The 23,217-nt window shown below is 46.6% G+C and overlaps 2 protein-coding genes across 2 annotated transcripts; one reads left to right on the forward strand and one right to left on the reverse strand.

Annotated features, from left to right (window-relative positions):
• Positions 1-11,790: 11,790 nt before the first annotated feature.
• On the forward strand, positions 11,791-16,851 carry LOC139763937 (uncharacterized). Its single transcript, XM_071690408.1, has 4 exons — positions 11,791-12,741; positions 13,467-14,091; positions 15,436-15,575; positions 15,852-16,851. The coding sequence occupies exons 1-4, from the start codon at positions 12,383-12,385 to the stop codon at positions 16,834-16,836; spliced, it is 2,109 nt and encodes a 702-aa protein (XP_071546509.1). The 5' UTR covers positions 11,791-12,382; the 3' UTR covers positions 16,837-16,851.
• A 511-nt stretch (positions 16,852-17,362) lies between these two features.
• On the reverse strand, positions 17,363-22,463 carry LOC139763938 (uncharacterized). Its single transcript, XM_071690409.1, has 5 exons — positions 22,263-22,463; positions 21,175-21,335; positions 20,391-20,729; positions 19,082-19,217; positions 17,363-18,359 (listed from the first exon to the last, which is right to left on the reverse strand). Exons 2-5 carry the CDS (start codon positions 21,317-21,319, stop codon positions 18,224-18,226), a joined length of 756 nt encoding a protein of 251 aa, XP_071546510.1. The 5' UTR covers positions 21,320-21,335; positions 22,263-22,463; the 3' UTR covers positions 17,363-18,223.
• Between the last annotated feature and the right edge of the window lie 754 nt (positions 22,464-23,217).

Below are 23,217 nucleotides of genomic sequence, written 5' to 3' on the forward strand. Positions count from 1 at the left end.
CACATTTACCGAGCGCTTGATGAGTTTTGTCCGCCACGCGGTGTGTGTGTGTGTGTGTGTGTGTGAACAATGAACATAACAAAGATGGAGGTAAATGTTGGAATGAAATACCAGAATCCATAATGCTGGAAGTGGTATGGTTGCTGTGGCGATATTGTTGCTGTGGTGGTATAGTAACTGTGGTGATATGGTTGATATGATGAGATGGTTGCCGTGGTGGTATGGTTGTTGAGGTGGTTTGGTTATTGAAGTTGTATGGTTAAGTGGTATGGTTGTTAAGGTAGTATGGTTCCTGTGGTGGTATTTGTTGCTGTGGAAATACATGTTTACTCACAGTCCAGTCTGCAGTGTTCTCCAGGCGTCGGTGCGTGTCGTTCATATATTGGTCGTCGGTGCTGGTCGGTCATAAGTGCGGACACTGATCACACAACACGCGCACCACGGCTGCCTGTAGTGGTCGGTCGCATTCTGATCAGCTGGACACCCACCTATATGGCTCTGCTGGCCACACTCAGATTTTTATAGTAATCTTGGCATTGTAGATATGTCATGTGCATCTTTTTTATTTTCATTTCTAACAAGAAATGTCTTTACAAAGGTAGATTATCATAAGCAAGTGGGTAATATAGAACTATTGATGCCATTAGTAAGGTAAGAAATAAGGTGTTGAGCTGGACTTGGAATGCATTCCTACTTTCATGGCGACTTGACCACTCCTTAACATATTGGTTCACTCTTTTGAATTTTCATCTCTATAAGTATTTGCATGTTTCATCTTTATGTCTTGCTGAGTTGATTTTTCCTCTGTATGACACTGGCGTGTGTGGTCCCCTGGTTATGTACGTAATCATCATTTATGATGACGTACACATGATGACAACCACTAGTGTGTTATAACTTGTACAGGAAGAATTTATGTTACTATCCCTCTTATATGAGATAAATCAACGCCATCCATAACTTAACTGCTTGAGTATGATTACAGCTTCATTTGTGATATGACTCTCTTATCAACCCATTAGGTATCGTCGCTGAACTATTCATCATGATTTAATTCCAAATATACGACAGTATTGTATTAATATGACAGTATTGTATTAATATGACAGTATTGTATTAATTATTGAATAAAATATTTGGTTTCCTTGTATGTGATGAAGAACGTGACACTGCTGATGTAGTCTTGTACATCAACAGATATTCTTGTTGCATAGTAGACCTTACACCTGCTTCTCCATGATAACTGTGTACACACACATATCATGAGCGGACTTGATGATGGTGAACTGCATATGGCAGTCACAGCGCTGGGTCATCAGAGACTCGTGGCTCAGTAGTGGCTACCGCTCAAATATCTGGTTACTAACAGAACAACAAGGTGGAGGGTTGTGGACCACACGTTCACGGAGGAGAGTGAGGGAACAATGGAAGTGGAGTTTTATATCGACTGAATTATTTCATGGCTTCACTACATCAGTCTTCTTATAGGAAAAACAGATTATGGAAATGCTTTAAGGACTATTTAAATCTCATGTGTCAGATTCCTCCAGTACAGACACACACACACACACACACACACACACACACACACATAATGCATGATTCTGTGGTTTGGAAAAGTTTTAGATTTTGTGAATGATATATAAACTGGAGACGAAAAAAAACAAAACAAGCTTTAGTATGAGATTTGTGATGCAGCTTAACGTGCAGGAGTGAGGAAACTGGCACAATAAACTCTCTGATTCCAGAACCAAGTAAACAGGTGATACAAGCAAAACAACAAGCAAACAAAATTGTAGTCTTCACAGGCAATCTTCATAGGTAGTCTTCATAGGTAGTTGTCACAGGTAGTCTTCGTAGGTAGTCTTCACAGGTAGTCCTCATAAGTATTCATAGGTAGTCTTCGTAGGTAGTCTTCACAGGTAGTCCTCATAGGTATTCATAGGTAGTCTTCGTAGGTAGTCTTCACAGGCAATCTTCATAGGTAGTCTTCACAGGTAGTCCTCATAGGTAGTCTTCACAGGTAGTCCTCATAGGTAGTCTTCACAGGTAGTCCTCATAGGTAGTCTTCACAGGTAGTCCTCATAGGTAGTCTTCACAGGTAGTCTTCATAGGTAGTCTTCGTAGGTAGTTATTACAAGTATGGTATTCTGATTCAAGTCTGGGAAACTCATCTCCAGTGTTTACAGTTTGCTGGCTCAGCCACACCTTGAAGATTGCGTTCAGCTGTGGTCACCTCACTCGAACACATGAGAGACAACACAGAACGCAATGCCGCACTGAGCGTCGTCCAGCTTTAATCCTGTTGAAGAAATGTACTTTGCGTCATTCACGTAAAGCCTTTGCCAATGAGTTTTCATCCATTGTTATGGGGAAAATAAACTTATCTAGTCTTAAAAAGCCGCTTAAATCAAGGTTCTCAGAGCCTCTGATAATTCTGAATCTGTGCATCAACTTGCCTCTGAACCTTCTCTCTTTAACACATGAGTTCATCTCCTAATGAGTGGATGAAACCAGCACCAAAGACAAATTCAAAAATAGACTTGAGAAAGACTTGGCTTTAAGTCCACAAGTGATACAAACTAGGACTCATTGCTTTCTTACATACACAGGTCACGTGTATGTCTCCTTCAGTCAAGTGTTTGGTCTCCTGCTCTGCCCACAGGACGCTCCCTCTTCCTAATATTTTCCACGATCATAAACAGTTTTGGGAAGGACCCAGTGGTTTACTGCTGTCTGCATTCCTTTGAATTTCCTCCTCTGCCCCTCACCTCCCTGGTGATTGATGGAGGAATGAGTGGCTCCTGGCACAAACGCCACAAGTGTTTTCTTATATATGAAAAGTCTCGTCTGAATAACATGTTCCATCTGACAAACAACATGTGATCTTTCACTTTCTGTGTTTTCTTATTATTGTCCAGTTGCTCCTAATCCTCGTCCTATTTTCACTTTTTAATAATATTTCTAGACACATTCTTTATGGAAGTTTTCATCAGTTTCAGATACTGTATCAGATTTTAGTTTCCTATTCTTCTCAAGACTGAACACATAATTAGATTCCGTGCCAGGGACTTGCCAGGGATGCTACATATATACACCACAGCCCACACAAACCACAGCCTTCCATCTGTTCAGCCATATTTCACGCCACAACATTACTTCACAATAAAGAGAAATTTTCTTGTGGTTCAACTGTCGCGTGTTGCTCCTATAATGCGTTCAGCTTCATACAAGGTCGACCCTCTCCAAGTAATGAATGGTTACACCGCCCATCTATCCTCCTTACAACACTGTGTTGCATCAACAATTTGTATTTCCTCTAATAATCTTCGTAGAGTGAGAACAGTGTGTAGTAGGCGAGACTGATGTATCACAGACAACAGTACCGTCACCTCGCTCACTAGTTACTTACTTAACATATCTTGAACTGTGATGGCTTAATCATAAGCAATATCATTTTCATCTCTTTGGCTTTCATATTCGTCCGCAAACAGTTGTCCTGTGTGCAGCTGGCAGTACTGGCCCAGAAGCTGTCCTGTGTACAATGGCTGGTCCAGCAAGAGGACCAAGTCGTCAGTCAAGTCATGTGACCTTCACCTCCCCAGCCATTGACTGTTGCTCATTACAGGTCAACCCTTCCCTACCACACCTCTGCCACAATCGATCCTCTACGTCTGACTTAGCTTGGGTTCTTATATATATATATATATATATATATATATATATCTTTTCTTTTCTTTCATACTATTCGCCATTTCCCGCGTTAGCGAGGTAGCGTTAAGAACAGAGGACTGGGCCTTTGAGGGAATATCCTCACCTGGCCCCCTTCTCTGTTCCTTCTTTTGGAAAATTAAAAAAAAAAAGAACCGAGAGGGGAGGATTTCCAGCACACCCCCCCCCCCCCCCCCCCCCCCCCCCCCCCCCCCCGCGCGCTCACTTCCCTTTTAGTCGCCTTCCACGACACGCAGGGAATACGTGGGAAGAATTCTTTCTCCCCTATCCCCAGGGATTTTATATATATATATATATATATATATATATATATATATATATATATATATATATATATATATATATATATCCCTGGGGATAGGGGATTAAGAATACTTCCCACGTATTCCCTGCGTGTCGTAGAAGGCGACTAAAAGGGGAGGGAGCGGGGGGCTGGAAATCCTCCCCTCTCGTTTTTTTTTTTTTTTTTTTTTTTTTTTTTTTTTCAAAAGAAGGAACAGAGAATTGGGCCGGGTGAGGGTATTCCCTCAGGGGCCCGGTCCTCTGTTCTTAGCGCTACCTCGCTGATGCGGGAAATGGCGAGTAGTTTGAAAGAAAAGAAAGAAAGAATACATATATATATATATATATATATATATATATATATATATATATATATATATGGAGCGGGTCGCTGTTCTCATCCTACCCAGGCCACGCTGTTTCATTCCCCCCTCCCTAGTATGCTATGAAACCTCACATTTCCCTCTCTCCCCACCTCCTCTGCACCATACCCCCACGTGTGCCACATGCTCTCAGCAGCTCTTCATATGTCCTGCATACAAACAACTCGTGTCATTCATGTAGTCTGCCATAAGTGCCAGGTGAACCTAGCTCATGTGAGGGGCCCAGTGTGAGCACCGCCCTCACTCTCCTGCACCTGTCATATCCATCATCCCTTGCTACTTTATAGTAGGCAGAGAAAATTATATATATATATATATATATATATATATATATATATATATATATATATATATATATATATATATATATATATATATTTATATATATATATATATATATATATATATATATAATATATATATATATATATTTTTTTTTTTTTTATTATACTTTGTCGCTGTCTCCCGCGTTTGCGAGGTAGCGCAAGGAAACAGACGAAAGAAATGGCCCCCCCCCATACACATGTATATACATACGTCCACACACGCAAATATACATACCTACACAGCTTTCCATGGTTTACCCCAGACGCTTCACATGCCTTGATTCAATCCACTGACAGCACGTCAACCCCGGTATACCACATCGCTCCAATTCACTCTATTCCTTGCCCTCCTTTCACCCTCCTGCATGTTCAGGCCCCGATCACACAAAATCTTTTTCACTCCATCTTTCCACCTCCAATTTGGTCTCCCTCTTCTCCTCGTTCCCTCCACCTCCGACACATATATCCTCTTGGTCAATCTTTCCTCACTCATTCTCTCCATGTGCCCAAACCACTTCAAAACACCCTCTTCTGCTCTCTCAACCACGCTCTTTTTATTTCCACACATCTCTCTTACCCTTACGTTACTCACTCGATCAAACCACCTCACACCACACATTGTCCTCAAACATCTCATTTCCAGCACATCCATCCTCCTGCGCACAACTCTATCCATAGCCCACGCCTCGCAACCATATAACATTGTTGGAACCACTATTCCTTCAAACATACCCATTTTTGCTTTCCGAGATAATGTTCTCAACTTCCACACATTCTTCAAGGCTCCCAGAATTTTCGCCCCCTCCCCCACCCTATGATCCACTTCCGCTTCCATGGTTCCATCCGCTGCCAGATCCACTCCCAGATATATATATATATATATATATATATATATATATATATATATATATATATATATATATATATATAAAACACACACACACATACACACACACACACAGACACAAACACACACACGCACACACACACAGACACACAGACACACAGACACACAGACACACACACATACGCACAAACACACACAGACACAAGTGGATGACTTTCTACTGAGAAGTTACCTGAGAGACAGGAGGGGCTTCAAGGGGACTTGAATAGACTTCAAAGTCGGTTTTATGCAAGGTTGATGAAGTTCAGTTCGAGCAAATGTAAAGTAAGAGGGATGGGACAAAGTGAAAGAAAGTCTCAACATGATTGTTATATGGCAGGAAAAAACTTCAGGAGTCTGTGTGTGAGAAGGAGTTGGAAGTGCAAGCGACATCGTCCCTAACCTGTCGTCAGAGTCTTACATTAGGAGAATAATCAAGGAAACGATGTGTCTGCTGCAAAGATAAGAACAGCTTTCTATCATATGACTAAAGATATAATCAGCATGCTGTTAATGTCTTACATTACATCCAAAATTGGATCATGCTTCTCAGGTTTGGTCACACCAATTAAAGAAGCACAAGGAGCTCACGGAGAGTGTGTCCAGGGGAGAGCAACAAGGATTGTACCGGAAGAAAGAGAGCTGAGTTACAGTTGAGGCTTTACATTTGCTCATCTTAGAAGAGAGAAGAGAGAGGAATGACCTGATGACCAACTTTTAAAACATCGATGACGTAACCAATTCACAGTTCATCGAGAGACGTAAGGAAAGACCAATCAGAGGACGACAGTAAGCAAAATATATACGTATCTTTATGACATGAGATTTGTGGATAATTGGAATAAAATGACTGAGGACATTGGTTGATGCAGACATCATACATGAATCTAAGTTTTATGATGATAAGATTTGTTCAAGAGATGATGCCCCACGAGTGCAAAACTCCCTCCCCGTGTAAGCTATACACACACATGAGAGGACTTCACCTCATCAATGATGGCGGTGCCAAAATTAGCTGTTCTCCTGACTTGGAGTAACGAGCTGTCTCCCTGACCTGGAGTAACGTGATGTCTCCCTGACTTGGATTAACAAGATGTCCCCCTGACCTGGAGTAACGAGCTGTCCCACTGACCTGGAGTAACATGTCCCCCTGACTTGGATTAACGAGATATCCCCCTGACCTGGTGTATCGTAATGTTTCCCTGACCTGGAGTAGCGAACTGCCCTCCTGACCTGGTGAGGGAGCACGCGGGCCTGGGTAGCACGGTAAGCCTAGCCCACCAGCCAGTCGGAGATCAGCAACGTTCCTGGCGTGTTTCCTTTGGCATCTCTGCCATTATTTTCTGCTTTAATATTCCGATGTTTGAATATAAGAGTTGATGTACGTACGTACGTATGAAGATTTACAGTGAAACTAAGTTTACAAATGATATGCAAGGATTATCTCGCAGCTAACACAAGAAATTCCTGCTTTAATTACAATCGACCGAAATAACTTCAGCTGCACAAGGGAGTTGCCACCCGCCCAGTTGTTTATATTCAACACGACGGAGGAAAATGTAACATACGAGGTTATGTTAACCTGTGTGGTGTCATTGTGGAGGCACTCACATATCTTCAAGCTGAGGCACTCACATATCCTCAAGCTGAGGCACTCACATATCCTCAAGCTGAGGCACTCACATATCCTCAAGCTGAGGCACTCACACACCTGGTGAGGATATCATGGGAAAGTCTGAGATAAAGATCTCTCGGGAACCCAGCTAATGAGGGGTTAGTTATCTTATGATGATAAATACTGAAGTGCTATGCCTTATGGGTTCAGTGGACAAATCTGGTTAGTGACTGATAGAGATAATATCACTCAGAACGTAATCAAGTATTTGTAATTAATGGCCAAAATAATGCAAGATGTGCGTACCTAAACTGGTGTTTATCATCATTCTTCGAGATGCTGCCGTCGTTCACCTATATATCTCTGACAGCCTGCTTGCTACCCAGGAGACTCAAGCGCTATTTTCGTAAACATCTGATGTATTGAGATGGATGTAAAGATAGCCCTGTGTGAACATGATCATAGCCTACGTCTATAAGGTACATGCATGACCCAGACGTTGACGGCATTGCATGAATGCCAGGGACCGCATCGCCACTCATTATCCTTGGTAGATAATTTTAGATGGGAATATTCAGTGTTGCGAAGGACAGTTCGTACAGCATCTTCATGGAGATGTAAACTGCACCTCAGCAGGATGGCCAGGGCCTTTCCTGCAGCCTACCGCAGTCTACATATGGCCTCGAGTTGACTTATGAGTCATAACACGAGACGAATTTATTCGTCAGACTTGCCAATACACTTTGATTCACCTGCCCCTTGTGACACTGTATCATCTGGACGAAAAAGATTAAATGGTCTTGGCAAGTAATAGGTATGACAAACAGGGGGACCCGCTGGCCTGCAGGTCAGAGATTACAGGGAGGAGGGGACGACCCCGGTGCATCCCTGTCATAACGTTATTAAGGATAACATAAGATTATGGCTTCTCACACCAGATTCTTAAGCGATCGTTTGATTATATATATTCGAATGAAGAAGATTGTACCTAGGTCTTCTGGGTGGCTATCTGGTCATGGCTGGTATCGTGGTTGGCTGCCTGGTTATAGTTTGGCAGGATAATGAAGACGGATGTCTGGGTGACAGGATACATTATGCGTCAGGTTTACTCCATTACCCTTTATTACCGACAACTAATTTCACGGACAAGATCCTGTGGTCATAATTTCCACCGTTGGCGGACTGCTCTCTGCTCGGCTTCACTGTCATACCAAAGCACTGGTACCACCCTCACGAGCTGAGGTGTGTGACAGCGCTTCCTACGTTCACTTGTGTCACTCATGTTACGACAACAAACCTTTGCTTTAGTCTCACTGGCTGAGTGCAGACCACGAAACAGGGAACAGGGTAGTCTCACGGGCTGGGTGCAGACCACGGAACAAGGAACAGGTTAGTCTCACGGGCTGGGTGCAGACCACGGAACAAGGAGCAGGTTAGACTCACGGGCTGGGTGCAGACCACGGAAGGAAACACTATCAGGCAATGTGCGCAACTTAGTTCAGACAGTTTTTAATGACACTGTTTTCCATCAACACTGAAATACGCCGTGTGTGTTGCTCCGTGCTATTGTATGAAGAAAACGTACCTGTTTTTATGTGGAAAAATTGATCTAAATTCCAAACAGGAAATTTTAGTTCTTTTTGCTGCCTCGAGTCAAACCAAAGTTATTGGCTTTACAGACGAACTAACAACATACAAGACGACGCACACAACATGAAACTGGAGAAGCTTATGAAACATGAAGCTGGAGAAGCTTGTGAAGATGAAGCTGGAGAAGCTTGTGAGGCATGAAGCTGGAGAAGCTTGTGAAACATGAAGCTGGAGAAGCTTGTGAAGCACGAAGCTGGAGAAGCTTGTGAAGCATGAAGCTGGAGAAGCTTGTGAAGAATGAAGCTGTTACATGAGAACACCATGATAAAGTTAGCCAGTGTTGTTGTCAAGCCAGAGTAACTTCTTTTTAATGTCTAGAAATGTGATCTGTTTATCTTGGTTAACACATAGAAATGGATAGAGGAATATCGTATTGCTTCCTTCGTTAGCTAAGGTCTGGCCAGTATGCAAGTATTTCCCCTTCCAGAGAAGATATATATATATATAGATATTGCACCCAGGACACACTGCTATATCCAGGACACACTGCTGCCTACAGGACACACTACTACCCCTAGGACACACTACTGCCCCAATGACATACTACTGCCCCAGGACATACTATTGTCCCCAGGACACACTACAGCCCCAATGACATACTACTGCCCCAGGACACACTACTGCCCCAGGACACACTATTGCCCCAATGACATACTACTGCCCCCAGGACATACTACTGCTCCCAGGACACACTACAGCCCCAGGACACACTACTGCCCCAGGACACACTAGTGCCCCAATGACGTACTACTGCCCCAGGACATACTACTGCCCCCAGGACACACTAGTGCCCCAGGACACACTAGTGCCCCAGGACACACTAGTGCTCCAATGACATACTACTGCCCCAGGGCATACTACTGCCCCCAGGACACACTAGTGCCCCAGGACACACTAGTGCCCCAATGACAAACTACTGCCCCAGGGCATACTACTGACCCCAGGACACACTAGTGCCCCAGGACACACTACTGCCCAAGGACACACTAGTGCCCCAGGACACACTACTGCCCCAGGACACACTACTGCCCCAGGGCATACTACTGCCCCAGGGCACACTAGTGCCCCAATGACATACTATTGCCCCCAGGACACACTAGTGCCCCCAGGACACACTAGTGCCCCCAGGACACACTAGTGCCCCAGGACACACTACTGCCCCAGGACATACTACTGCCCCAGGACACACTAGTGCCCCAGGACACACTACTGCCGCCAGGACACACTAGTGCCCCAGGACACACTACTGCCCCCTGGACACACTACTGCCCCCAGGACACACTAGTGCCCCAGGACACACTACTGTCCCCAGGACACACTAGTGCCCCAGGACACACTACTGCCCCCAGGACACACTAGTGCCCCAGGACACACTACTGCCCCAGGACACACTACTGCCCCCAGGACACACTACTGCCCGCAGGGCACACTACTGCCCCAGGACACACTAGTGCCCCAGGACACACTACTGCCCCAGGACACACTACTGCCCCAGGGCATACTACTGCCCCAGGACACACTAGTGCCCCAGGACACACTACTGCTCCCAGGACACACTACTGCCCCCAGGACACACTACTGCCCCCAGGACACACTAGTGCCCCAGGACACACTAGTGCCCCAGGACACACTACTGCTCCCAGGACACACTACTGCCCCAGGACACACTACTGCCCCCAGGACACACTAGTGCCCCAGGACACACTACTGCCCCCAGGACACACTAGTGCCCCAGGACACACTAGTGCCCCAGGACACACTACTGCCCCCAGGACACACTACTGCCCCCAGGACACACTAGTGCCCCAGGACACACTAGTGCCCCAGGACACACTACTGCTCCCAGGACACACTACTGCCCCAGGACACACTACTGCCCCCAGGACACACTAGTGCCCCAGGACACACTACTGCCCCCAGGACACACTAGTGCCCCAGGACACACTAGTGCCCCAGGACACACTACTGCCCCCAGGACACACTAGTGCCCCAGGACACACTAGTGCCCCAGGACACACTACTGCCCCAGGACACACTACTGCCCCAGGGCATACTACTGCCCCAGGACACACTAGTGCCCCAGGACACACTACTGCTCCCAGGACACACTACTGCCCCCAGGACACACTACTGCCCCCAGGACACACTAGTGCCCCAGGACACACTAGTGCCCCAGGACACACTACTGCTCCCAGGACACACTACTGCCCCAGGACACACTACTGCCCCCAGGACACACTAGTGCCCCAGGACACACTACTGCCCCCAGGACACACTAGTGCCCCAGGACACACTAGTGCCCCAGGACACACTACTGCCCCCAGGACACACTAGTGCCCCAGGACACACTACTGCCCCAGGACACACTACTGCCCCCAGGACACACTAGTGCCCCAGGACACACTAGTGCCCCAGGACACACTAGTGCCCCCAGGAAACATGAAAGTGTTGACGATGTTTTCAGATCATCACCCCGACACCTTCCCTTTGTTAGTGTGGCTATGAACAATACAAAAGCTTCTCACTTTAGATCCTGCAATACTTGGTTCAAGAATGACCTGATATCTTAATTAAGAAAGTCAGGAACCATAATGGAAGGAAAACTGGTTTTCTTCCGCTTAATGAACGTCACGATGAGAGATAAAAGAGGAATCTCTTGATCCTGGCAATGTTGGCAAGACAACAAAGCTGCCAACACAGAACATGTGTTGGCTGGCCCATCAGCCTGACGGGCTGGCAGTACCAATATGTCCTCAGGGGAATCATGGCCAAGATGAAAGCTTTAAGATAATTTTTGTAATTTCTAGTTTTTATGGCTCAATGCAGCTCTCTCTCTCTCTCTCTCTCTCTCTCTCTCTCTCTCTCTCTCTCTCTCTCTCTCTCTCTCTCCTGATGACAAAATTTCGTCTTAGGTATTTATGTAGGTAATATCCCTCACAAGCTCTACCTCTACCTGGCGAACACCATCTACCAGAAACCACACACAACACCTGTAGCTTCATCATTGCCCAGAATGACAAATACTGACGGAGGAAAAATCTGAGAACATTGTGAAGAATGAAAATATGAACAAGAAAGTCTTTTCATCTTGGAAGAGGCAGGAAGAAGGGATTGTTTCAGACGTGCCTGGACAGGACGCTTAATGTCACTAACTTTCACAGAAATCAAACAAGTGACATCCACAGACGACCAGCTACTACGTTACAATAGTACTCCCTGCTGGTGACTAAATCTTACGGTACAGTACTCTGGGTGACGCAGTCTTACGGTACCTGACGTCAGGGGACATATCACATGGTGCAGTTACCTCAGGTGCTTAGGGTACAGTATGCAGGTGACCACATCCTGGGGTATAGCCCTACAGGTGACCTAGTCAGGGTGCGTTACCCTGCGGTATGGTACTGCAGGTGACAGCCTCCCGGCCACAGGGTGAGGGGCAGGTGAGGGCTGGCTGTCAGCCTGTGGTTCATTTCTCACTCTCAGCGTCTTACCAACGCTGAAGGTGACTATGGAAAATTTTGACTGCATAAAGTTCTTTGCATTTCAGACTTGCCTCGGGTATGTCATGGCGAGGAGAGACCTCATCATCTTGATGTCTACGTTAATATCATCCTATTGTTCATCATCCGTGTCAGATGATGTGAGGACATCATCATCCCTGAATAACATCCCGTCATCCTCCGACAAACCTGATCAGTACAACCAAATCCTAAACGTCTTCCCGCCATCCTCTACTGCAGCCAGCGGTCGGCCCTCGTCTGATATTGTGCGGGTGAAGCTGCTACGTGAGGATTACCACTACGACGTGAAGATTCTGCCCATAGACCACCAGGTGTCCATATACCTGCTGGAGGGACAGGTAAAGAGGTAGGTTCTCTCTGATGTTCATGAATTCCACCTATTTCTTCCCTTTACGAGTAGCTAACATCTATGGTTCACGCCAGTTGTGGCACTCTGGGAAAGCTGAGCGGTCATCCTTGGCCGGATTGTGTTCATTTAGGAGTATAATACACTCGACACAGTGTCAGACGCTGCTTCACTCCGTGCAGCCAGAGACAAGGAAACAATATTTCAGGAAAGTTTCCAGATGGTTGATACAAAATTTGATTGATAAACTTAGTTTCCTCCTGGGAGGGACCGAAATGATCAATATCTCCCTTTAACCTTTAATTGCTGCAGAACATATAACTTTGGTTATGATGTATCCCATTGTAATATCTATATTCCGCCATCATCCTCTCCCGTCCCTCCACTGTCTCATCTGCACGATTCGTTATTCAACTTCATGTGATACACTATGTAAAAAGACACTGTTGACCCCTGGCCTCGTACAGGACGCTCGTCATCCACTTCAGCAGTTAATCATTCATATGGATTTGTTTCTATATCACTTTAAAACACTTACAGAGCTGTTGAATATTTGTTTATTCAAATTTAAACATTTGGAATCTAAAACTTCTTCACGTCTTAATACTTTGTTGTGTATGATGTACTTATCTTGACCAAAGTTTGCATGTCTTACTCCTGTGTGTCCGAGCACAGGACGGTGCTAGGCAGAGACCTCTTTGAATGACATCCGTCCTGATCCTCAGGTTAGTGCTGCCCCTGACCAGGCCAGGTCCCCTCACCATCAGCGTGACACCCTGTGTCTTCCCAGTGGCCTGGACGATCTCGCTCCGCCCGCACCAGGCCCAACCCCTGTGGGATACGCCCACGTCTGGTTCTGCTGCACCCCAGGTCGACAACACTCGAAATGACTCCCAAAGTCATACAGGCGACGGTTACGGTACGCCAGGGAATCCAGTTCATTCTAGTGATTTGATGCGGAGGAACAGAAGTCTAGGGTCAGTCTCGAGCGGTTCTTATATCGTACACAAGAACAGGAGTCTAGTGTTAAATACTTCAAACCTCACTTATAAATATTCCAAACCTGTTCGTCGAACTACTAGTGACGTGACACTCAGCCGCGTAAAAAATCTCGACGAATTAGAATGGCAGGCGAGAATAATCACCATAAGAAGCACGAACGACTCAGGAATTATAAAGGATATGTCTCCTGTGATCGGGAGGAAGGAAAGTGTAAAGGAAAAGGATGAGAGAGAAGATGTGGAAGAGAACGAAAAAGAAGAGAAGGAGGTGTTGCTAGAGCGCTACGAAGGCCAGGAACCCTTTCAGTTCCAGCGGCGGATGGCGGAGCCTGGACTGTACCTGCTTCAGGTGAGAGGCTGGGTCTCCTGACCTGGGGGTAAGGAGGGGAGGGGAAGGAGACTAGTGTTGTGTCTGGGAGAGAATCACTTTTCCTCACTTGGCTCATGAGTGACTACTGGTAAGATAAGATATTGTGTGAATTGTCAAAATAACTGAACATGCATAGGTAATTTTGAGGCTGATTATTTCACTTACAATTAAGAAATTACGTAATTTAAAGATGTATCAAATTTCTTAGCTTCATCTCTCAAGGAGCAGTAGACAGGTATACTGTGGTCAGGCTACCTGATAAGATGTATGGTAGACTGGTGACTTAGACTGTAGTGACGCGCACAGAACATCTGACCGAGCAGGAGGAGCAATGTGGCTTCAGAAGAGGTGGAGGATGTGTGGACTAGCTGAGGTGGAGGATGTGTGGACCAGCTGAGGTGGAGGAGGTGTGGACCAGCTTAGGTGGAGGATGTGTAGACCAGTTGAGTGTTGTGAAGATTTTGTCTAAGGAATACGCTTAGAAAAGGAGTAAACTATACTTGGCGTTTATGGTTGTTGAGAAAGCCTTGTGGGCAGTTCTCCGGATGCTTGGAGACAGTGGAAAGTCAATAAAGGAATTAAGCTTTACCAGGAAAGTACGGGATGTATGTCAGTGAGGAATGAGCGTCAATGGCTGTCAGTGGAAGAAGGTCTGGCTTCAGCACGTATAATGTTACTATGGTCATCTAATCTGTTAAAGGACGTGGTGGTGAGGAGTTTTAGATTGATGGGCAGGTCTACGGTACGCTGGGCATGCCAGGTGAATCAGTTTTCTGTGCTTCTTTAAGTTCGCTGACCAAACCTGGAAGCTTCTTCTATTTTTTGCTTAACGTGGGACGTGAGCACTTTGTTGAATATTTCCTCAATCATGTGACACGATAGAAACCAGCGGTAGATCTTGCACCGCGAAACCCATACAAGTCATCAAAACCAAGGCACTTTTTTACAATATTTTAGTGAGTTTCAAAGACTTTTGAGATAGGTGAAGCAAGAGCAATTGGGAAGGATTAGAGCGGTCTCCACTGACAGGGTCGAGTTAAAACAAGGTACTCCTCCAAGAAAAAGGAAGAGTTTGGTGTTTGTGAGAGACGAAGTAGGTAAACAAGGGTCGATGTTAACAGAGGCGCACACCCCTCCTAATAGGAGGAGGTGCGTCATTGGGTTCATATGCCTTACGTGGCTGTAGCTGGAAGAAAACTTGTATGACTTTGTCTGAGGAAAATCATCCAGAGGTACTCTGTGGTGGGTGTGTATGTGCTGGTAGGTGTGCGTCTGTGATGAGGATGGTATAGTCTCTACGACAACGCACTGTTCTCTGGACAGGTAGAGGGGCTCGGGGGTTCCACACACGTCCACATCTACGCCACCCTTAGCTGGCAGCCCTTGCCGCCCACCTCCCTCATCACCGCCACCCGGACGCCTACGCCTGCAGGAAAGGCCGTCACCCTCAGGTGGACCAGCAGGTGAGAACGATATAATCAGGCAAGACACACACCAGAGGAACATATAATGAGAAGGTCGTGTGCTTCCGTGTGATTCCTCTCGAATTAAGTTTTCAAACCGTCTTACGTTCTCCTGTAGTGATGATCTAGAGATCATGGGTGGTGTTCAGGCACACCACATATGTCACAGTTATAACTTTGTAAACTAGAATATCCTGGTGACGGGTGGCCTAGTGCTGTTATGGTCTACCTGCCGTATCTGCTGTTTACTAATTTCCTTTTTCCCGTCCTCACCAGTGTTGGCGTGGGCGGGTACTGCTTGGTGGTGAGCGAGGGCCGCCCCTTCTCGTCCCTCTGTGCCGCCCGCGCCGCTCTCCAGCCTGCTCATCGGCGTGGCCGACGTCTCCACAGGGGCAGCAGAGGGTCACCCGTGGTGCTGGGGTGCACAACCAACCCCTGGTACCGCCTGCCCCACACACCCCGCCGCCCTCTGCACGTCACCGTGTGGGCGGACGGCCGCGCGGGGCCACCCCTGGGGCACGGACTGGTGCCGGCCACTCCCAAGAGGCGTGTGCCACGGCTCAGGCCCGGGGAACTGCTGAAGCTAGTGCCATCCGCCGCAGGTAAAGCTGTTGCCAAGTTCCGCGTGCGACGAGGGATTCGGCGACTCCATGTGATAGCGGTAGCATGCGGCGCCAAGCTGCGGCTGAAGGTGGAGTCCCGATGCGGGGAAAGAGTGGCCAGTGCTAAGGGTGGTGTGGGCGCCCTGCAGCTAGCCGTCCCAAGCCCTTCCCCTGAAGCCCTGATTTTGGCCCTGAAGACTAGTCCACCAGGGGCCGCCTCCCAGGTCCTTCTGACCGCCGCCCACGACGCCCGCGCCCTCCCACTCCCGCGCCTACCCCGCAACTTTCGCGTGAAGGTGGGCCGCATCACCTGTAACTCCGCCACCTTCCGGTGGTCCGCAGGGCCCGGGTCCCAGTCCTACTGTATCCTGCTGCAGGAGGACCGCAGCGGGAAGGCTTGGCGGCCACGGCCACCGATCCAGTGTGGCTGGGAGGCGGCTCTGCGGCAACTGGCTCACTACGCCGCCTGGTGGTGCGGCCCACCTACCCCAGCCGGCCGCCAGCGGCACACTCTCAATACACTGACCCCCTCTACGACCTACACTGCCAATGTCCTGGTGCGGCACCCCAGCACGGGTCACGCCCTCTCCCTAACCCCAGCCCACCTGACCACTTCCCCCACCTGCCGCACCCCAGCACGGGTCACGCCCTCTCCCTGACCCCAGCTCACCTTCCTTCATCTGACCACTCACGCCGCAGTGAAATCAAAGCAGAAAAGATTTGTCAAAAAATCTTCAGATGTGTGTGTGTGTGTGTGTGTGTGTGTGTGACTGAATAATGCTACTGTTTTTTCAAGGTATCTCAGGTGACAGGAAATGTATCCCAAGTGTCAGGAATATGTGTCAAACGTTGGCAGGTTTGGGAACCATTGTAATGATGAATGACGTACGGTAGAGACATAACTTACTGACAAAAAGGAATGTGTGGTAGGCGGGTGGCCATGCAAGCGGTCAGTTTCTCTCTACTATTATGTTCAGTTTTTTACTTGGTACAATATCATTGTAACTTGTAGATAATGGTTGTTGTTTATATTTTGTATAATTATATTTTAGTTGATAAAATTAATACATTCCATGTGAAGTTTTACAACAGTGTCGTCTTCATGGTGTCATGGTTGCCCGAGTCTCACAACTCACTACACTGACGAGGATCCTTCCTGGAGGGATTACAGCGAAGTTCCTTTGGCTTCAGTAGCCTCCAGGAGGACCATCTTATGTTGTCCTCACTGGTGGAGGCCGCCTTCCAGATCGCCTCAGGTTTTCACCGTGTATATTCAGTCAGCAGAGACTAAGATTGTATAAAAATGGGAAATTTGCATATTTCGAAGAATAACTCTGCAGTTTTTGAATTTTTCTGGTTAAAATCATACTTGGAAAACCTTTACTTCTCATGACAGTAGCTTACTGGAAACCAAGGGTAGCAGCAGTAACGCCTGTAAGCTCTTCCAGCTCGGAAAGAAAACTGAATACTACAGCGCTTCCTGAAGTGATGGCCACAGTGGTGGCTACATGTGGTGCTGCAGAACCTCACCACACACTAGGTTGACCATCAGGCGCTGAGGATCCTGAGGGAAGGCTGAAGGTCCTCACCGTACCCTGAAGTTGGCCTCCAGGTGCTGAAGGTCCTAGGGAACCCTGGAGGTCACATGCAAAGGCTGGAGGTCAGGTGTGGAGGCTGGAGGTCACATTAGAGGCTGGAGGTCAGGTGTGGAGGCTGGAGGTCACATTAGAGGCTGGAGGTCACGTATGGAGGCTGGAGGTCAGGTGTGGAGGCTGGAGGTCAGGTGTGGAGGCTGGAGGTCACATGTAGAGGCTGGAGGCTGGAAGTCACATGTAGACGCTGGAGGTCAGGTGTGGAGGCTGGAGGTCAGGTGTGGAGGCTGGAAGTCACATGTAGAGGCTGGAGGTCAGGTATGGAGGCTGGAGGTCACATGTAGAGGCTGGAGGTCAGGTGTGGAGGCTGGAAGTCACATGTAGAGGCTGGAGGTCAGGTATGGAGGCTGGAGGTCACATGTAGAGGCTGGAGGTCAGATATGGAGGCTGGAGGTCACATGTAGAGGCTAGAAGTAGCGTCGTCGAGGAACAGTGGGCACAGAGGGTACTCCTGGTCACACGCTCCTTGCTCGGCCGCTGTCAACAAGTGTCCCACTTCGGCCGTCCGGACAGGAGTCAGCAGTAACAGTCTGGTGGGAATAAACGACTGTCAACATCAACAGTTATCCTCACTCACGTCAGACGTCTGTTGTGTTTCTTCTTCATTTTCTGTGCTGCTTCACTGCTGGTGTCTTGTACTTTCTACCAATTGTCTCTTTCATCTCTTTTGTCTCTCCCTATCGATCTGACTTCTTCACCACCTCTCTATCACTGTGGTTAGGCGTTTGAAAAGAAATAAAATTTGGAACAAAAACGTCAAGATCCGTGAGCCAGCTCACCATCATGTTCAGTAAGGAGTGACACATAACCAGACGGATCTTCACCACGTCCTCGACACCATAGGTCTTTAACCTAAACATTACAGGTCGGTAACAGGCCATCCTCACTACACCCTACATATCGCAAGCCTTTCACCTAAATGTTACAGGCCAGGTCATACATATCAATGCATCTCGACATCAGTGGCTCTTACGGTCATGTCAAAGGTCAGAATTAGGATGCTGATTGTTGTAAAGAAAATAGAAATGAATCAAACATCTTTTTCTAAAAACGGAGGGAGACACAGATATCATGTGGGAAGATATGAGGGAAACGTAAGAAAATTGAGTGATTTTCGGCAGCAGAAAAAGAAAACAAAGAAATAGGCAATGATGTTGAAGTATACTGATGGTGAATGGAAGAATAACGTAGAAGAGGTGAAGAAGACGCAGGAGGAGGAAGATGAAGAGGAAGAGGAAACGGAGGAACTTACGAGCCTGCGGGAGGTGGTAGGAGCGAGGCGGCCTCACAGGCCAGCCTGGGGACACAGCCTGGGTGTTGGTGCAGCACCGCCCGCGCCCACACGCCCACGTCCCGCCCACTCCCGCCTAGGATCTCCAGCAGGGAATCTGAGAGAAAGATAGACAGATTGGTTACCATCATCTCTCTCACGAGGACATGTAAGTTAATGGAAAAAGAAGAAAAAAAAAAAGATAACTTAAGCAGGTCATTTGTTTGTAGAGTCGTCTGTTATGGCTGGAAAGATTATGAAAGAGACCAAGAAGATAAGGAAGAGCATTCCTCAACTTCGCTATAGAAAAACAAACAAACAATGAATTACAACTGTCAATCCTCATGTGACTGGTCTCCATACGGAAACAATGGGAAGCAACCTGTTGCCTGCTTCACGTCAAGATCTTATAAGCCAGGATACAATTACATAACCAGGAAAGCAGCGGCAAAAATAATACCTGTAGAATAAAGAAAGGGAAGCAACATCATGGCGGATAGAAAGGGTGGTTGAACAGAAATGAAAACATGAGTAAATAAGGAGGAAGACTTTTTTTTCCACTCTGGCTCAGAGAAAGATGGATGAAGCGTCACCTCAAATATAAGAGCAGTTCTTCGTACAGGAGCTAACGAGACCATTATAGCTATGGCTCTGCTGCTCACACGAATGATTATTGTACCTGCTCAACACCCCGGCTGCTGTAGATGATGATGTGAGGTGTTCATGATATACAGCAGGATATGGTTAGACCAGACGTGTATATGTTCTTGCAGGGATGAATTGTGGTGTTTGAAATTCTATACTGAGAAACAAAAGGAAATTAGAGAGACAAGTTTATACAGCTGAATTAGACAAATTCTTGCTTGTGTTCTCCCAGATGCTGCATACTTGTGTTCTCTGCCAGAAAAAGAATCATTATGAAGTATTACAAAATCTATATGAAAAATTAAAATTTGTTATAAATTATATATCCATATGAATTTCTCTTTGAGGTTTTAAATTGTGATATCATAGACCTTAATGTGACGTCATTGTTATCGTAGATATTATTGATAAAATGGCTTCTGATAATTCAGCATCCATATTAACGAAATTCTGAACGCAAGGTAAGTACAATGAAAGTAGTGGTCTGAATCATGACCAACACTTACTGACGCCACCCACGCAGGTCTCGACTCACTTCCAAGTACACTCATGACTCAGGCAACACAACTTACACTTGTCCTATGAGGCACTCATCCCGTGAGGCACTCATCATTTAATGAGTCATCAGTTTCTACACCTGTCTTACCTTCTTCGTCACCATCATCATCGTGGCAGACGCAGGTCCGCTCATCTTCTTCCTCCATGAGAGTTATGAAGTTGTCCAGGTGCCACATGTCGTGACCCAAGCTCCGGCTGGACGTCTCCCGCGCCATACCTCCGTTCTGATTATTGTTGTTGTTATTGTTGTTGTTATTATTATTGTTGTTATTGTTGTTGTTATTATTATTGTTGATGTTGTTGATGATGTTGACGATGGTGTTGAAGGCGATGAGGAGGAAGGAGAGGAACCCAAAGGTAGAGAACCCGACGGAGGGCGCACACCCGGAGACCTTGCTGTCCCGCCTGACTAGCTGATGTTCGCCTCCTGCCCGCGCCCACCACACCCAGAATACAAACACACACACATATATTTATATATATATATATATATATATATATATATATATATATATATAAGGAGTAATATATCAAAATACATAACACACATATTGCTTTGTGGCATACGAGGGCATGCACACACCTGTACATACTCAAATCCTAATATTATCCAGACGTTACTAGAATGCGCACGTACATGTAGACAGAGAGAGAAGCAGATGTGTAGATAAAGCATATATACACATATATATACACAGAAGCGCACACATTTCACAGCCACAGGGAGACACGGGCAGCTTTCCACATATAGAGACATTGTAGATTACAGAGGCAGTCACTCAAACCGACAAAACAGGCATTCTGAGAAATCCATGGTATGAAGACTAACATCCAGATTTAGAGATTAAGATCTTGGTGTCGGGCAGTCTTACCTCCCTCCAGATCAGGCTGATGTAGCAGGGAAACGTTGGGTGAGGTCTGGGGTGCATGGTGACCCAGGGACTGAAGGAGACGACCCTCGCACACTGGGTAGGAAGGTCCCCACACCACAAGTGCCGCCATTAGAAGGTTTCTCATTCTTACTCCCGAGACACTGGAGACCAGGGCGAGGTGTGAGTGACTATCTACTGGGGAGGAGGGCGGGGAATGTGTGGCCGGCCACCGGGGAGGAGGTCGGGGGCATATGTGGCCAGCCACTGGGGAGGAGGGAGGGGCATGTGTTGTCAGCCACTGGGGAGGAGGGAGGGGCATGTGTGGCCAGCCACTGGGGAGCAAGTCGGATCATAGTAGCATCTAGCTAATTAATTACAAAGAAGAGTCAGATCAGGGTAAGGCTGGATACTTCGACGCTTATGAGGGAAGTTTGTACACACAGAACAGGAAGTTTTACGGAGCAAATTTTATGGTTTGTACGTTACACATTAAGTGGTGATCAGTTGAACATTAAGTGGTGATCAGTTGAACTTTAAGTGGTGATCAGTTGAACATTAAATGATGTAAAGTTACATACTGGTTGAAGTGTAGTAGTAGTGAGTTGACATACATCATGTGTTTACTAGCGAACATTAAGTGATGAACATTTTCACATTGGTTACGTTACAATGATAAAGTAGTTGACGACATACACATAACAATGGGAAGATTAAACTGTTCGCTGGCTTAGCTGTTCACTTGTTTATGACATTCACAGTAGTAGGTCTAGGACAATTGTTGTATGTGTACAACACTGGTTGGTATAAGGTGATTGTGGTGACGGACGTCGGTCAGTGGAGGTCAGTTAGTCTTGCCGGTGTGGCGTTGGTGTTGTGTCATGACTTCAACGGTCTGGCCAAAGATTATGTCAGTGTCATGTTGTTTACATTGTGGCCACCACGGCTCCGACATAGGCCTCTCGAGAGACCCACAAAGTGAGTTACTGGTTCACTAGGTCACTGGTGAGTTACTGGTTCACTAGGTCACTGGTGAAGGTATCTAATATGTATATCTCTTTTATGCTCAAATTCATTGGATTTAGACTCACTTGCGTGAAGATGGTTGGTCCTATCAGGCGTAATCCAAGCATCAAGCTGGAGAGACGTGTTGACCAGTAAGCTGCCCGTGAGCGCCACCGACGCACGTTACTGTCTTACCCGATCGAAGGTTGGACGAGGTGTGTGTATGTGTGTGGTTGGGTGGGGTGTAGTGTGACGTAGTGGGACTTGTTAACTATCATGATGTCCGTTGTTTGATTAGAAGAAAGTACACATCATAAGTTTTGACATCTCATGATAACCAGAAACGTCGAGAGTTTGGCTTTGAAGAACAAAAGAATATTCAAACAGTTATGCTGTCAGTGATTTGAACGCGTAGTATGTAAGTTTGTCTTCCAGCAACTACCAACAAGCGATTCCCTTACAGCGGCGAGCGTCAGGCACTTGCCACGGTACAGAGTCTCTCCCTCCTGTATAATTTCAGCTTTGGGACGCAAACGTCAACAGAGCAACTCTCGAGAGCTCGCTCAAGTTTTACTTAACTAAGGTTGTTAACCTCAAACCTAGGCTACTCGCCACACTCAATCTCACCTACACAAACCTTGCTCTGCCTCCACCACATGACTGCAGGTAAGCCACATCTACAGTGGATTTCTGATGTCACTTTCCTTGAGACAGTCACGAATTTGTGGTCCCCACAGTGAGGGTAGACCCTGGCTACCGTAGCCAGCATCAAAATGTTTTAAGTAATTTTGTTCATAACATCAGTGATGTATTGCCAGTAGTGACATTACGTTGATCCAGTGGTGACGTTCTCTGTTTTCGAGAGAACGATTATCACTAAAGTTATTGTGACGTGCCCGAAGAGGGAGGAGCCTGACCACCTTAGACAGTAGTACTGAGAACACCTGCAGGTGCCGACTACGGCATGTGTGACCACCACAGCTTAGGAGGAACTATCGTACTCTCTATTACAGTTACTAGTCTGGAGGTTTCAATGTTTTA

Source organism: Panulirus ornatus, chromosome 48 (genome assembly GCF_036320965.1).
Source record: "Panulirus ornatus isolate Po-2019 chromosome 48, ASM3632096v1, whole genome shotgun sequence".
Classification (NCBI taxonomy): Eukaryota; Metazoa; Arthropoda; class Malacostraca; order Decapoda; family Palinuridae; genus Panulirus; species Panulirus ornatus.